This window comes from Saimiri boliviensis, chromosome 8 (genome assembly GCF_048565385.1).
Source record: "Saimiri boliviensis isolate mSaiBol1 chromosome 8, mSaiBol1.pri, whole genome shotgun sequence".
Classification (NCBI taxonomy): Eukaryota; Metazoa; Chordata; class Mammalia; order Primates; family Cebidae; genus Saimiri; species Saimiri boliviensis.
The window spans coordinates 124145116-124161484 of NC_133456.1; the positions used below are offsets into that span (position 1 = coordinate 124145116).

At 42.6% G+C, this 16369-nt stretch overlaps 1 protein-coding gene across 3 annotated transcripts in view; it reads left to right on the plus strand.

Moving 5' to 3' along the window:
* Positions 1-15247, plus strand: part of LOC120367569 (patched domain-containing protein 3-like) — a 31925-nt gene extending 16678 nt beyond the window's left edge. For 2 of the 3 annotated variants that reach the window (XM_074405249.1, XM_074405251.1), the window contains 2 exons: positions 856-10468; positions 12179-15247. In XM_074405249.1, the coding sequence (XP_074261350.1) occupies positions 10077-10468; positions 12179-12527 (741 nt within the window). In that variant the 5' untranslated portion in view covers positions 856-10076 and the 3' untranslated portion in view covers positions 12528-15247. The remainder of the gene's footprint in view (positions 1-855; positions 10469-12178) is intronic. The other variant, XM_039478635.2, reaches the window with a different exon arrangement.
* Positions 15248-16369: the final 1122 nt, after the last annotated feature.

Here is a 16369-nt window from a genome sequence, read left to right on the forward strand (position 1 = left end):
TTTCGGTGTCTTTATAGCAATGCCCCACTAACTTACTGTTTTAGTGCATTTTCACACTGCTATGAAAAAATATCTGACACTGGGTAATTTAATAAAGGAAAGGGGTTTAATTAACTCACAGTTCCTCATTGCTTGGGAGGCCTCAGGAAACTTACAATCATGGTGGATGGCAAAGGAGAAGCAGGCCCCTTCTTCACAGGGTGGCAGGACAGAGTGAGTGCAAACAGGAGAAATGTCAGACATTTATAAAACCATCAGATCTCATGAAAACTCACTCACTATCATGAGAACAGCAGAGGGGAAGCCGTCCCTATGATCCAATTACCTCCACCTGGCCCTGCCCTTGACACGTGGGGATTATGAGGATTACAACTTAAGATGAGATTTGGGTGGGGACACAAAGGCTAACCATACGATCACTCCTCTGAACTGTTGGGTACATTCTTCAATGACCAGGAGCTTTGGAACATGGAGAAGATTACTCCCAGCTATTTGTACTTTGTTTAATGCTCAGATTATTAAACTTCATATATCTAATATTTGAAAACAAATTTTCTTGAACATTTAAGAATTAAATTTAATTAATTACATTTCCCCAAACAATTTTAAACTGTAATTACAAATATATGTATTAGTATGGTTGATTTTTAAGACATTTCAAACACTTCAGATGGTAAATAAAACACACAAATGATTATAAAATGTATTATTATATTTAAATTATTTTTGAGCCATCAGAATAACAGACTAACTCTATCATGTTTGTAGTTGTTTTTATACCTTTTTTGAATTATAGCTATTTTTATTTTAATAACATCCTGAGTTTTCATAACAATTTTTTCAATACATTACCAGGATTGCAGTAATTTTACCAAATCCAAAAGAAAAATACTTCATAGATGAGCCAAGGTTGTAAGATGTGGCTAATCAAAGATTATTCATTGGAGCACAGGACTAGAGGGCTTCTTAGGTAAGTCAAATCTGATCCCTGGTCATGGGGGCTGAACCTCTTGTTTACAGTAAAGCTCCACTTTTCATCTCAGTAAAATTTTCAAGATCATTTTTAGCCTGTGTTTCAGTTTTTGCAATTTTCTATCTTCCTTCAAAATAGTTTACTTTGCGAAGAGCACAGAGAATCATATCTGTAATCCCAGAACTTTTTATTTCTTTCTTTTTTTTACTTTAAGTTCTGGGATACATGTGCAGAACGTGCAGGTTTGTTACATAGGTATAGATGTACCATGGTGGTTTGCTGCACCCCATCATCTAGATTTTAAGCCCCACATGTATCAGGTATTTGCCCTAATGCTCTCTGTCCCCCTGTCCCTTACCCCGACAGGCCCCGATGTGTGATGTTCCCCTCCCTGTGTCCATGTGTTCTCACTGTTCAGCTCCTACTTACGAATGAGAACAGTGTTTGGTTTTCTGTTCCTGTGTTAGTTTGCTGAGAATAATGGTTTCCAGCTTCATCCATGTCCCTGCAAAGGACATGAACTCATTCTTTTTCATGACTGCAATCCCAGAACTCTGAGATGCTGAGATGGGAGGATCAATTGAGCCCAGGAATTGGAGGCTGCAGTGAGCTAGGATCACCCCACTGCACTTCAGTCTGGCCAATAGAGCAAGACTCTGTCTCTAAAACGCAAAAACAAACTAAAATCCAAATTGCTTACCTTTTCTTGATAGTCCTGGTTGGCTAGTGTTAGATAACATGTTCTGCTATTATATATTCACCTGGTCTGTTTTCATAAGAAAACCATATTCATTTCTTGTTGTATTTCACTATAACCAGTAGGACCATCAAGAAGTTTAATTACCTGGGAGCTGCACCGTTAGCTTTCCTCTGTAAGACATTTGGCACATTTAACGCTATTGAATTCTTTTTTGCATCTTATGTGTAACCAGCTGCAGTGGTTGTTAAACTCCTGCCTTCCCTGTTGTGTGTGATCACTGGAGACAGTAATTCTTCCTGTCTTTTGTATAGTCTCTGCAATGTCTTTTTAACAGTGTTGTATCCAACAACATTTTTCTTACACAGAATTATACATCCATACTCAATAAATAGGTACAAACTTAAAGAAAGAAAACATACTTTCTCTTTTATTTATTAAACTCAATACAAATAAAACATATCTCCTTAGAATCACACTTCTTTTGCAGCACATTACCTTTTGTATAATTTAAGCTAATGTTCCTTTTTTTGGGTATCATAAACCCTTGGCCTTTTATAGATTTGTTTTTTTCTAATTAAATTATTAACAATAACGTTTATTGTTCATGACTGGAAACCATTTAAGTAAGTTGCTTTGCCCTTTAGCATTGCTCTGGCATCCTTACAGACATTCTTGCTTTTTGGCAAGACATGAAGTTCCAAAAACCATCCTGATTTTTCTTGCCCCAAGACGAGGAATCAGCTGTCCTCTAGGAGTCCGTATCTTTTAGTATTAGAGACCAACAGCTGTGATATGTAAACGTGCTGCTGTTGCTGTGGGACCAAATTCAAGAGTGATAGAGCTAGAAAATATGTTTCTTTTTTAAAATCAAAAGCTTATACTGATTTTTCCATTTTAATACATGATTTTTTGTTTTTTGTTTTTTGTTTTTTTTGAGATGGAGTTTCATTCTTGTTGTCCAGGCTGGAGTGCAATGGTGCAATCTTGGCTCACTGCAACCTCCGCCTCCCAGGTTCAAGTGATTCTCCTGCCTCGGCCTCCTGAGTAGCTGGGATTACAGGCACGCACTACCACACCCAGCTAATTTTGTATTTTTAGTAGAGAAGTGGTTTCTCCATGTTGGTCAGGCTGGTCTCGAACTCCCGACTTCAGGTGATCTGCCTGCCTCGGCCTCCCAAAATGCTGGGATTAAAGGCGTGAGGCACCATGCCCAGCCTACATGATGTTACTATGCTCTACTTTCCTTATAATAGGAAGTTTTATCATTGCCTAACTGAGAAAAGCCATTCCCTGCAATGAGAAGGAAAATCTCTAACCATTGAACATTTTTATTTTTATTTTATTTTTTTGAGATGGAGTTTTGCTCTTATTACCCAGGCTGGAGTGCAATGGCGCGATCTCGGCTCACCGCAACCTCCGCCTCCTGGGTTCAGGCAATTCTCCTGCCTCAGCCTCCTGAGTAGCTGGGATTACAGGCATACGCCACCACGCCCAGCTAATTTTTTGTATTTTTAGTAGAGACGGGGTTTCACCATGTTGACCAGGATGGTCTACCATTGAACATTTATTTCACCAAAACTCCTCTTAGGAAATATGAGTTCCCCCCAAATAACACATTTTGACTTACTATCCTATTTAATTAAACAAGTACACAACTGAAGCATTCTGAACATAGATGCAGGAGGACTTAGCGCTCAGGCTGAAGATCACCTATGTCTTAATCCATTTGTTTTGCAATAACAGAAATCCTGAGGCTGGGTAATTTTTAAAGAAAAGAGGTTTGTTTAGTTGGTTCTGCAGGCTGGGAAGTATGAGAAGCATGGCTCCAGCATCTGTTTGGCTTCTGATGAGGGGCACAGGGTAGGTTAAAACATGATGGAGAGGCCCGATGTGGCAGCTCACACCTGTAATCTGGCACTCTGGGAGGTCGAAGTGAGTGGGTTATTTAAGGTCAGGAGTTCAAGACCACCCTGGCCAACATGAGGACATCTCATCTCTACTAAAAATATACAAAAAATTACCTGATCATGGTGGCGTGCATCTCTAGTCCCAGCTACTCAGGAGGCTGAGACGGGAGAATCGCCTGAACTGGGGAGTCGGAGGTGGCAGTAAGCCAAGATTTTGCACTGCACTCCAGCCTGGGCAACAGAGCAAGACTCTGTCTTTAAAAAAACAAACAAAAACAAACAAAACAAACAAAAACATGGTGGAAAGATCAAAGGGAAAGTGGACATGTGTGAAGAAAGGCAAAACCTGAGGGATGTCCTGGCTTTATAACAACCTGCTCTTGTGACACCTAATCCATTCCTAAGACACCTAATCCAAGACAAATCCAAGAACTCACTCAGTATGATGAGAACAGCATCAAGCCATTCACGAGGGATCCACCCCCTGGGCCCAAACACCTCCCACTAGCTCCACCTCCTAACACTGCCACCTTGGGGATCAAATTTCAACATGAGTTTTGGGGGAAAATAAACTCAAACCATACCCAAGTAATCGCAATCTCCAAAATCGTGAAAGCTGTCAGGGTTGCCATAACCACACTTTAATTATTTTAACTCTATTATCTCAGGATCCTAGGAGCACAAGCAATACAAATTTTAACTTGCTCAAAGACTTTGCAGAGGAGTCTCAGTTCTCATTTAAAGCCTTAATGTCATCACAATGCTGTGTTTCTTAGTCATCCCAAAGGCTGTATGCTCTGAGGCATTTACTTGTTTCTTTTACAACATTAAAAATGGAACGCATCCATTTTTAGGGCAAGTAATTTATTTTATTGGAATTTCTTGGGTAGTTTCCAGCTATACAGGCCAAGAGACTTATCTAGGGGTCACAGACACATTCTGAACTTGTGAGCTCTTCATTTCTGAGTAGATCAGAGTGGAAACTTTACTCAGCTTGTCAATACACATTTAGTGAGTCTCTCTTACACACCTGGCCCAACTATATATAGGAAATAAAAGCTTGAAAATGAAAAATATTTGTTTCTTTAAGCTGCCTCTAAAAGCTGGACTAGCCTTTCAGAATCACGGACACATGTCAGTACTTCTAAGAGGACCAGCTCAACTCCTGAGTGTTGCATGGGAAAGGGGTCAGTCCTAGAGATGACCCATGGATTGAATTTGGTCCAGGAGGGATCAGCAGTGGCCCTCGTTGTGTGTTAGTTACGTAGTGAAGGAAGAAGAAAGAGGGCTCTGTAAAGAGGAGACTCAGGAAGTGGAAGGACCACAGACTTCTGGGCTGGCCCTTCCTGAACTGACCTTGAGTCCCTAATCTGGCCTGGGGATGACCCCTGTGAATGTATTGGAGCAAACCCAGAACTCTAAGGCTGGAGCACTGTTCCCATTGAGGGAATGATGATGCACGTGGGCCAATCAGTGGCTCACCTAGTTCCACCCTATTCTGTGTCAGCCCCACCAGGACCTCATCTTCTCTGGGATCCAGTGCTATAATACTGGGATGCATTTCTGTGTGTTTGAAGTCTTGAAGTAGCAACTAGGAGAACTACTATTTCTGACATTAAAGGAATCATGTTTGGTGATCATAAACCAGTTTCAGCATTTAATCCTTTTGTATCTCCAGACTATGACCTTCTCTCTTTCTTTCTTTCTTTCTTTCTTTTTCTTTCTTTTGCTTTCTTTCTCTTTCTTTTCTTTCTTTCCTTCTTTCTTTCCCTCTCTCTTTCTTTTTTTTTGCTAATTCATTTATTTAGCAAATATTTATCAAGATCTTTATGTGCACATAGCAGTAGTTAGGAAGGTGAGAGATTAACCAGCCTAAAATGTATTCTGTAGAGAGGTGACTGCAAGTATTCTATGGTGTGACAAAGTGACAAGTTTTGAAAATGACATTCTCCAAAACTGAATTGGAATAAAACACAAAGTGCGTAAGATTAGCCATGCACAGAAGTTACTCAACCCGGCTGACACAAATGGGTCTCCTCCATAATAACAAGTGTAGATGTAACTACATTTTGTAATTGGAGAAACATAACGTGAGGATATGTTGTACTACTGTAATAACAAAAGTATTCATGTCTGGGGAGAAAGGGTGAAAACGAAAAGCATTGGCTGGGCGTGGCAGTTCATGCCTATAATCCCAGCTCTTTGGGAGGCCAAGGCAGGCAGATCACCTGACTTCAGGAGTTCAAGACCAAACTGGGCAACATGGCGAAACCCCGTCTCCACTAAAAATACAAAAATTAGCTGGGCATGGAGGCAGGCACCCGTAATTCCAGCTACTGGGGAGGCTGAGGCATGATAATTGCTTGAACTTGGGAGGTGGAGGTTGCAGTGAGCAGAGATCGCACAACTGCACTCCATCCTGGACAACCGAGCAAGGCTCTATCTCAAAACAACAACAACAACAAAGCAAAGTGTCTGCTGGTGTGCCTCCAGTATTGTCCAAGGGAGAGAAAATAATAGTTCAGTGTTTGTTATCTAGATGGACATAGCCCCAGAGAGAAGGCTAATATTTGCATAGTGCTCTACTTTACAAAGCGCTTTCACGTGCATATCTCTTTCAACATTCACAATTGCCCCATAAACACGGTATCATTATCATTCCTGTTTTATTGAGGAGGAAATGGAGTCTGGAGACAAAATGACTTTCCAAGGTCACCTTGTAGGTGAGGAGTGGATGTAGGAGTGATTGGAGTTGAGGGTGAGTGGGGGTACTTTCCACTTTCCTGTAGCTGTCTCATATATGCCAGTGAAAACCCACCACAAGACCAGGCACGGTGGCCCACACCTGTAATCCCAGCACTTAGGGAGACCAAGGAGGGAGGATCACTTGAGCCTAGGAATTAGAGACCAGCCTGGATAACATAGTGAGACCCTGTCTCTACAAAAAGTACAAAAATTAGCCAGGTATGGTGGTATTTCAGCTTCTCCAAGTCCCAAGGATTGCTGGAGCCTGGGAGGTCGAGGTTGCAGTGAGCAGCGATGGAGCCACTGTACTCCAGCCTCGGCGACCGACTGGGACCCCGTATGAAAGAAAGAATCGGGGCTGGCTTCAGGCTTTTGCAACCTGTGTAGCTGCACAGGGACCTGCACCAGGGAGGGCCTTGCTCTTGGTTTAATGCTTTACTGTCACTGTCCTGAAATTCTTTAATAAATTTTTAACAAGGGACTGGGTATTTCCATTTTGTACCAGATCCTACAAATTGCACAGCTAGTCCTGACTATACAAGTGATGGCTACCAGCTGAGCATGAGAGTCTTGGGAGTTTGTCCCAAAGGTTTTGGAAGCTTGAAAGGTATATGGGATCTGGAAACAAGGACAGGAGAAGAAGTAGGCACAGGGAGAAACATGGGAAAAGCAGGGAGGTAGAGCATGCTGGGCACACTCTAAGGAGTAATACCATCTTACAAGCTTGCTGCCTTTGGTTCATTCCAGAATATCTCTGATGAAGGAGTTATTGAAAGTAATGGCAAAGACTGCAATTTACTTTTGCAACAAACTAATATCACATCAGGTCTGTATTTTTAGTCCTTACACGTCTCTAAGGACCCCATGATCGACTCTTGGCTAACAACTGAAAATATGGCTTCTGAAATATTCTTTATGATAGTGACTAATAGTTTTTGTTTCTTTTTAGGACAGAGTCTCACTCTATCACCCAGGCTGGAGTGCAGTGGTGCGATCATAGCTCACTGCAGCCTTGAACTCTTGGGCTCAAGTAATTCTTGCCCCTCAGTCTCCTGAGTAGTTGGAACTACCAGCACGCAATACCATGCCCAGCTAATTTTTAATTTTGTTTTCATAGAGACAGGGTCTCGCTATGGTGACCAGGCTAGTCTTAAACTCCTGGGCTCAAGTGATCTTCCTGCCTCAGACTCCCAAAATTTTAGAATTACAGGTGAGAGTCACTGCATCTGGCTGTGATTGATGGTTTTGCTACATATACTTGGAGCAATGGGCCACACTGTACTGGTTTGTTGAGTTGCTTTGCACAGGTATAAAGGCACTTGGGTTTTTTTACTGGGAGCTTGAGTGTTGATTGTCATGACTGGTTGTATAGCAGGAGGTACCTCTGTGACTCACCTGCTGCAAAGCCCTTGGATTCTGTGACTCATACATACCAGACAGCTCTACCAGAGAGAAAGTGCTCCTGTGTGGCTGTGAATGAGGAAGAAAATCAGAGGCCTGTGCTGGGCCTCCCAGGATCCTCCCTGGACTCCTCTGATTGCACATTCCTTGCTATTTTTGTTCAGTATGCTTTGCTGCAATGAATCTTAAGGCCCTGTCACTGAGTCTTGTGCATCCATCTGGAAAATCACCAAAAACAAGATGAGGTCTTCGGAAATAGTCCTTGTGCTATTGTCTGCATTTTTCGTGATCAGAATCCATGTGGTGTATTTTCAATCACAAAAAAAGAAAAATGTATTATGACAAAAAACTTGGAACTCATGAAAGAAAAGTATTCATTAATGAACTGCACAACTAAGCCCTAGACAGTGAGCAAAATGGAGGTGGAGGGGAGGGCACCTGTGACTCTGATCACAAGTAAAGTGGTCACTTCTTTCGCATATGAATCGTCCCTGTAAACCAAGAAGAAAATCTCAGCAATCCAACAGGAAAACTATTGAATGGATTAGGCCCACAAAAGATATGATAGTTCACCCAAAAAAGAAAGATAAGGATACTAAGCAATAAATTTAAAATTAAACCAAAGTAAGATACCAGTGGCATGGACCAAATGCTTTGCTGACATTGTGGGATAAGCTATGGCAAATTCATATGTTGCTTATGAGGATACAAATTAATACCACTTCTTTGAGTTTTAATTTCTCAATAGTTCTAAAAATTTAAAATAACCTATCCTTTGGCCTAAGTGAATCCACTCTAAAAAATTATTTCACAGATATGGTTCCTGAGTATAGGCTAAATAAAAGACATTTGCTCACTGAATGCTGTTTATAAAAGCAATTGTCTAAACAATCTATGGTTCCATCATTAAAATTCTGGCTGGATTATGTTTCATTAATACATTGAAAAAGTATAGAGCAGTTAAAAAAAAAAAAAAGTCCGGGTGCAGTGTGGTCACACCTGTAATCTCAGCACTTTGGGAGGCCAAGGTGGGTGGATTACTTGAGGTCAGGAGTTTGAGACCAGCCTGACCAACACGGAGAAACCCCCATTTCTATTAAAAATACAAAAATTAGCCAGGCGTGGTGGCACATGCCTGTAATTCCAGCTACTCGGGAAACCAAGGTAGGAGAATCGCTTCAACCAGAGAGGTGGAGGTGGCAGTGACCCAAGATTGCACCGCTGCACTCCAGCCTGGGCTACAGAGTGAGACCCTGGTCAAAAATAAATAAATAAATCTATACGCACTGACATGTTCAAGTCCTCTGCCACGTAGATGAAAAATGTAATCTGCATAATACAAATAGTACAATAATAATTACGAAAAAGGTATATTTGCTATAGCTTTGATATGCATGTATGTGCATAGAAAGGGTTTGCAAGGATGTAGACCCACTGTTTTTTTTTTTTTTTTTTTGAGACGGAATTTCGCTCTTGTTACCCAGGCTGGAGTGCAATGGCGCGATCTCGGCTCACCGCAACCTCCGCCTCCTGGGTTCAGGCAATTCTCCTGCCTCAGCCTCCTGAGTAGCTGGGATTACAGGCACGCGCCACCATGCCCAGCTAATTTTTTGTATTTTTAGTAGAGACGGGGTTTCACCATGTTGACCAGGATGGTCTCGATCTTTTGACCTCGTGATCCACCCGCCTCCCAAAGTGCTGGGATTACAGGCTTGAGCCACCGCGCCCAGCTATAGACCCACTTTTTAACACTTCCTTTAAGAGAAATGGGATAGAAAGGTTTAGACTTTTTTCCACTTTTCATTCTCTGTGTTTACTTGTTTTTACCAGGAGAATCTATATTCATGTTACATTTGTGGACAGAGAATAAAAATAATAGCTAAGCCAAGTGCATCAGGTTCACAAAAGCCTTACCTGAAACTGCTACTGGGTGAACCCCAGGAAAGGTACACATGGAATTTCTGTTTCTCAGGACACGTGGAATTTCTGTGCTATTCGTGTGTGTAGGAGAAACCCCCAAATTCTCCCGATAAATTGCGAGTCTGTAGGATAGGCACGCATTTGATGGCCTTGAAGAAGCGATCCTCGTATTTGCTGAACCCTTGAGAGGCCAGGCAGGCCACAAACACATTCCAGATTAGTTGGGCAACAGGAGCGAACCACGTGCTCCAAACGTCGCCTCTGCCTGCAGCTCGGGGCAAGCTCAAATAGACTTCCCTAGAATTTCTCCAGGAAATGGTTGAGTCGGGGGAGATCTGGCCCGCGGCTTCTTTTTCACCTGCCAAGGTCCGCATGCTTCCTGCAGGGCCGTTTCACCAACAATGATTCCTGCGGCTTCTCCCTCTCCAGAATGAGCACGAAAGCCAATTTTACCTCGCTTCTGGTGGTCTCCCACAGCCACTCACTGCTGGACTCGGCCACCTTTGCAGAAGTCAGCAAACTAGATGGCGTGGTGCAGGATCTGCCTGTGGTGCAGGATTTGCGCGTGGTGCAGGATCCGCCTGTGGTGCAGGATCTGCACGTGGTGCAGGAAAACGGAAGCCAGATCCAGTACCAGCAGGCCTGTGAGAGGTACAGGGCGCTCTGCGTGGCCCCCAACCTGCTCCTGTACGCCTGGCAGGTGGACAAAACGCTCAACCTGAGCAGCATCTCTTTCCCCATCTCCAACCACAGTGGACACCTCCTCTACCTGACCGGCTTCTTTGGAGGACTGGGATTACAGGCACGCACCACCATGCCCAGGTAATTTTTTGTATTTTTAGTAGAGATGGGGTTTCACCATGTTGACCAGGATGGTCTCGATCTCTTGACCTCGTGATCCACCCGCCTCGGCCTCCCAAAGTGCTGGGATTACAGCGGAGACAGCCTAGAAATGGGTCAGTTACTCCTGCAGGTTAAAGCCACCGGGCTGTGGTACTAGTGCAGAGCAAACAGTGGATCATCCATTTTCTCGACCAATTTAACAACATTAAGAAGAGCCTGGCCTTAAGAAAATTGAGGTGCCTGGCGGTTCGGGTCTACAGGGAGGCCAGGAGAAGGTGGGAGGGATGAGGAAGACTTGCACCCAGAACCCTAACAAAAGCACTACCTGACTGCTTGATGGAGTTCTTGCCTCTAGGCTGGGTGTGCTCTACTGTATTTGGTATTCAACTCAATTTTCTTAACACCAATGGATGCCAGAAATTGTGAATCCTCAGTAACACTCTAGTTGATAACACAAATCCTGTGTCCACCAGACGGACCGGTTCAATTCAAACACTGATCTTCATGTTTAATTTTGGGGTTTGGTTTCTCCTAAAATCATAGTACTCTGAAATTCTACTTTACCTATTAAAGTCCTCACTGGTTTTGGGTATCCCCCTATAACTTGCTTGAAGCTCTCTGAAATAAAATAACAAACTTTTAAGTAAAAGTTCCATGGTATTAAGAAGGTAACTACCTCAGCAATTTTCAAGTTAGAGACATAGGAAGCACTTGGCTTAGTGTGAGATACATAGCAGCTGTTCAGCTATTGCTGGGTCAGCAACCCTATTAAGATGTATAAATAGAGAAGCGGTGGGGATGTCAGGGCACGACCCAGGCAGGAGCAGCAGCCACGGCCTTCATCTGCCTGTGGAGGAGGAGGCATCCTCAGAGGTTCAACTGTGTTGCTCTAAGTGGCATATCTCACAATTTTGGTGGCTGAAGGGTTTTGCCTTGTGTGCATACTAGAGTTTCTTGATCTCTTCTTTTGCAGATGGACAGGTTCATCTGTATTGCTCCAAACGACATAATTTTTTTTTTCCAAGATGGAGTCTCACTCTGTTGTCAGGCTGGAGTGCAGTGGTGCGATCTCAGCTCACTGCAACCTCCACCTCCTGGGTTCAAGTGATTCTCCTGCCTCAGCCTCCCAAGTAGCTGGGACTACAGGCATGTGCCACCACACCCAGCTAATTTTTGTATTTTTAGTAGAGACAGGGTTTCACCACGTTGGCCAGGATGATCTCGATCTCTTGATCTCTTGATCCACCTGTCTCGGCCTCCCAAAGTTCTGGGATTACAGGTGTGAGCCCCCTCGCCCAGCCCAAATGACATAATTTTATTATTTTGATGGCTGAAGGCTATTCCCATTAGTATATATACTAGAATTTTCTGATCCCTTCTGTGGATGGACAGGGTTCTCCACATGGCTGCGGATGACAGGATTTCCTGAAGCTTTATGGCTGAAGAGTATTCCATTGTGCAACTGCACAGCAGTTTCTTTACCCCTTCATCTGTGAATAGACAATTCATGTGATTCCTGGATTGCCTGGAAGAAGCAAATACAGAACAGAGCATTGAATTACCAGTTTAGACAGCAGGAAAGAGACATATGTTTACCGTTATCTTCCCTTGGCACATTTGATGTATCATAGACTTCATTTTACTGATTATATATTTGTAGCAGGGGGTCCACTTTACATTTCTTTCCAGACACCTGGAATTTGAGGCAACTTCTGTGACAGTGAGCCCTGCGTTTCACCTGGCATCCGTTCTCCACATACTGTTTGCAGTCACATCGTGCTATTGCTGCTGCAAGTTCTGGGTCGAGAGTATAATCTGTGAACCTCAAGAGCAGGCTGGACTTGCCTGCCCCACTCTCAACGATGATGAGGATCTTCTGGATGGTCGCACATCCTCATCCATCCCCACCCTGCTCGGCTCTGAGCCCAGCTGTCTGCCCCGGGGTCCATCTCTCAGCCCTTCAGCAGGGAAAGCTGCCCAGAATACATGTGTTTTTATAAAACATCTGTCAGTTTCATTTAATAATACCAAAGACTGATCATAAATATGTATAATGATAAACTTCAGTCCTATTATGTCTTTTTCTTAAACTGCTTTCTAAAATTTGAAATTCATTCTTTTCTTCTGAAGATTTTGGAGGGTCTAGTTGAATTTCAATGATTTTAAATGAGTTAAAAAAAAAAAAAAAACACAAAACCCTGTATGATCCAGATGCCATCTCACCACTTGGAGAGTACCTTTTATTTTGGAGACATGTGCACTTGCTAAAATAGGCTTGGAACAGCCTACAGAGTGCATGCCTTTGGGTCCTCTTGGATTGATTACTGCCATTCTTTCTTCTCCAACATTCCAGAGGCACTGACTCATGGATTACAAAGTGTTTCAAAATTCTACCACATATGTCCCTGCCAACTCTAGCTCAATTTTTATATCTTTGCAAAAACTTGACCTCTAATGAGGTCTTAGGTTCATTTTATAATCCACTTAGTTAAAAATAACTAGACTTAGATTGCCTTTATATGGTATTCATCTGTATATTTAGCTCTTAGGCTGTTGGTTAGGATTTATACAATTAAAAATCTTAAGATGCATATTTAGAAGATGTCAGAAAACACTCACTTTCTAGGTCTTCAAAGCTATTTTCTATGATGTTGTTTTTCCTGACCATTGAGAATGCTCTTGAGGCTAGGCACGATGGCTCACACTTGTAATCCCAAGCAACTTGGGAGTCCAGGCGGGGAGGATCACTTGAGCCCAGGAGTTTGAGACCAGCCTGGACAACACGGTGAAACCTCGTCTCTACAAAAAATATAAAAAATTAGCCAGGTGTGGTGGCACACACCAGGAGTCCCAGCTACTCAGGAGGCTGAGGTGGGAGGATCCCTTGAGCCTAGGAGGTTGAGGCCGCAGTGAAAGGTGATTGCATCATCGCACTCCAGCCTGGGCAACAGAGCAAGACTCATCTCAAAAAAATGAATGCTCTTTGTTTACACTAATGCTATGCATAAGGTTTATTTTACTATTTTAAAACTTTTCATCAAAATATCTTATTAAATACAATTTATATTTCATTTCCATTTATATTTTTATGTATATCCCTTGCTTTGCAGACATTTGACTATAAAGGCAAGTTTCTATCTTTATACTCTCATCATCAGAACTGAGGTTTGTATAGAAGGCTCATAACCTCCCTTGCTCTTTCAACTCTTCAAGGAGTCAGGCATTGTGAAAGGTGAAGGGAATTGTCACAGTAATGTGTCATTCACTGGAGAAGCTGAAGTTCCTCTTGTCACGCCAAGCTCAAAAATATTCAGAGGTTCTCCATTCTCTACCAAATCAAGTTGAAACTCCTCTGCTGTTTGTAAATATCCTCTTTAGCCGTATCCTGTCTATCTGATTCCATTTTTCACCACTCCCCAGCATGGGCACTTAGCTCCTTAATGTGCTTAAAACAGTGCTGACCACATAGTAAATATATGGATACTTATTGATGAGTTTTTTTGTTTTTAAGAGATGGAGTCTTGCTATTTTGCACAGGCTGGAGTGCAGTGACTACTCACAGGTATAACCATAGGTCACTGCAGCCTCAAACTTCTGGTCTCGAGCAATCCGCCCATCTCAGCCTTCCAAGTAGCTGGGACTGCGGGCATACATCACACCCTGCTTATTGGTGGATATTTAAAGATAGAAACAAAATATTCTAACACACTATCAGCATATGAAACTTGAAGCTATTAGAAAAAACATTTATAAGACAATTGGAGCCGGGTGTGGCAGCTCATGCCTGAAATCCCAGCACTTTGGGAGGCCGACACAGGTGGTTCACGAGGTTAGGAGATCGAGACCATCCTGGCCAACATGGTCAAACCACGTCTCTACTAAAAATACAAAAATTAGCTGGGTGTGGTGGTGCACGCTTGTAGTCCCAGCTACTTGGGAGGTTGAGGAAGGAGAATCGCTTGAACCAGGGAGTAGGAAGTTGCAGTGAGCTGAGAATATGCCACTGCACTCCAGCTTGGTGACTGTCTCAAAAAAAAGACAATTGAAGGAAGCTGAACTTGGACTACATATTTTATATTAAGAGATGATTGTTGACTTTTTAGGTGTTAATAGTATTGTGTATTGTGTTTATGTTAAAGAAAAAAGAATCCTTGGTTTTAAGATGAATATATACGATGTCTGGGATTTGCTTCAAAATAATTGTTGGAGTGGATGGTGGTACAGATGGAACCTCACTGATAATTCTTGACACTGAGTGACGGGTACATGGGAGTTCATTGCACCATTCTTTCTACTTCTGTTTGTGTTTGGAAATCTTTATTTTAAAAGTTTTTAAATGTTAGCAAAAGTGAAAAAGCAAAAGCAAAAAAAAAACCCAAAAAACAAAAAACCCTTGTGACTGAGAAGAGGCTGCAACTGTTACCAAGCCAATGGCATATGGCAGCAGCTAGGAAAATTTCAGGGGTTTGGGGCCTGGGAGAACTTTCAGAACTTACTGGACTCTAGGTCAGAGTTCAGGTAAGAAAATTCAGCAATTCTTCTTGCTCTTTCCTCCTTCCTGTACCTTATTTTCTTTGAGATGGAGTCTCACTCTGTTGCCCAGCTTAGAGTGCAGTGGCACGATCTCGGCTCACCACAACCTTCACTTCCCAGGTTCAAGTGATTCTCCTGTCTCAGCCTCCTGAGTAGCTGGGACTATAGGCACCTGCCACCATGTCCAGCCAATTGCCATGGCACTCCAGCCTGGGCAACAGAGCAAGACCCTGTCTCAAAAAAAAAAAAAAAAAAAAAAGTCAGTATAAAAGATATTTGAAACAAATGAATACAAAAGTCACAGGCACTGATGGCCCTGAGCGGACCCTTATGAGGTGCCAAGGTAGGTGTTCCATGGCAGAATTGGGCACCTAGGGAAAATGTTTATTAAAAATAGCAGGAAGACAACAAAGGCAAATGTCATGTGTGTTACTGTGTCCCTTCTAAACTTCTCTCCTTTTTGCAATAATTCCAGAGTGACAGTTACAGGGCACTGTCACTCTGGAGTAAAAATAGAACCTTCTAAAGAATGCTATGAGGGTAATGGAATTTCATGGAGACACTGAATTAAGTTAAATCCAGCAAGTATTTAATTTCTTTTTGGATGTGCCAGCCACAGTCATAGGTACAGTGGAAGATGCAAAATAAAAGATGCCCAACATTTGGCTGGGCATGGTTACTCATGCCTGTAATCCCAGCACTTTTCGAGGCCAAGGTGGGTGGATTACCCGAGGTCAGGAGTTCGAGACCAGCCTGACCAACATGGCGAAACCCCATCTCTACTAAAAGTACAAAAGTTAGCTGGGCGTGGTGGTGCATGCCCGTAATGCCAGGTACTTGGGAGGCTGAGACAGGAGAATCACTTGAATCTGGGAGGTGGAGGTTGCAGTGACCCAAGATGGTACCGTCGAACTCCAGCCTAGGCTACAAAGGAGAAACTCTGTCTCAAAAAAAAAAAAAAAAAAAGAAGAGTACAACACAGTCCCTGAACTCAAAGAACAAATAGTCTACTAGGTGACTTGAGACTGTGCATAAAGGATTATGACAGATTGGAACAGATTGGGGGCACATGCTGTTGTGCTGGGGGATGTCACATATGTCACACAGATGTTTAATATCTATGTGTGTGGCAGGGGTGACTAGAAGGTGAAGAGGCTTCAGGAGGGAATGAGGGGCATTTTAATTGGATCTTCAGGAATTTTAAAGATGAATATTAGTGGATCAGATACGAATGACTCCACTGCCCTTTAGAAACCAAGGCAGTAAGCGTTCACAAAGAAAATCCCATGTTAGCATAATTTTTTTGTTGTTGTTTTGTTGTATTTTGTTCTGTATTTCAGAGACAGG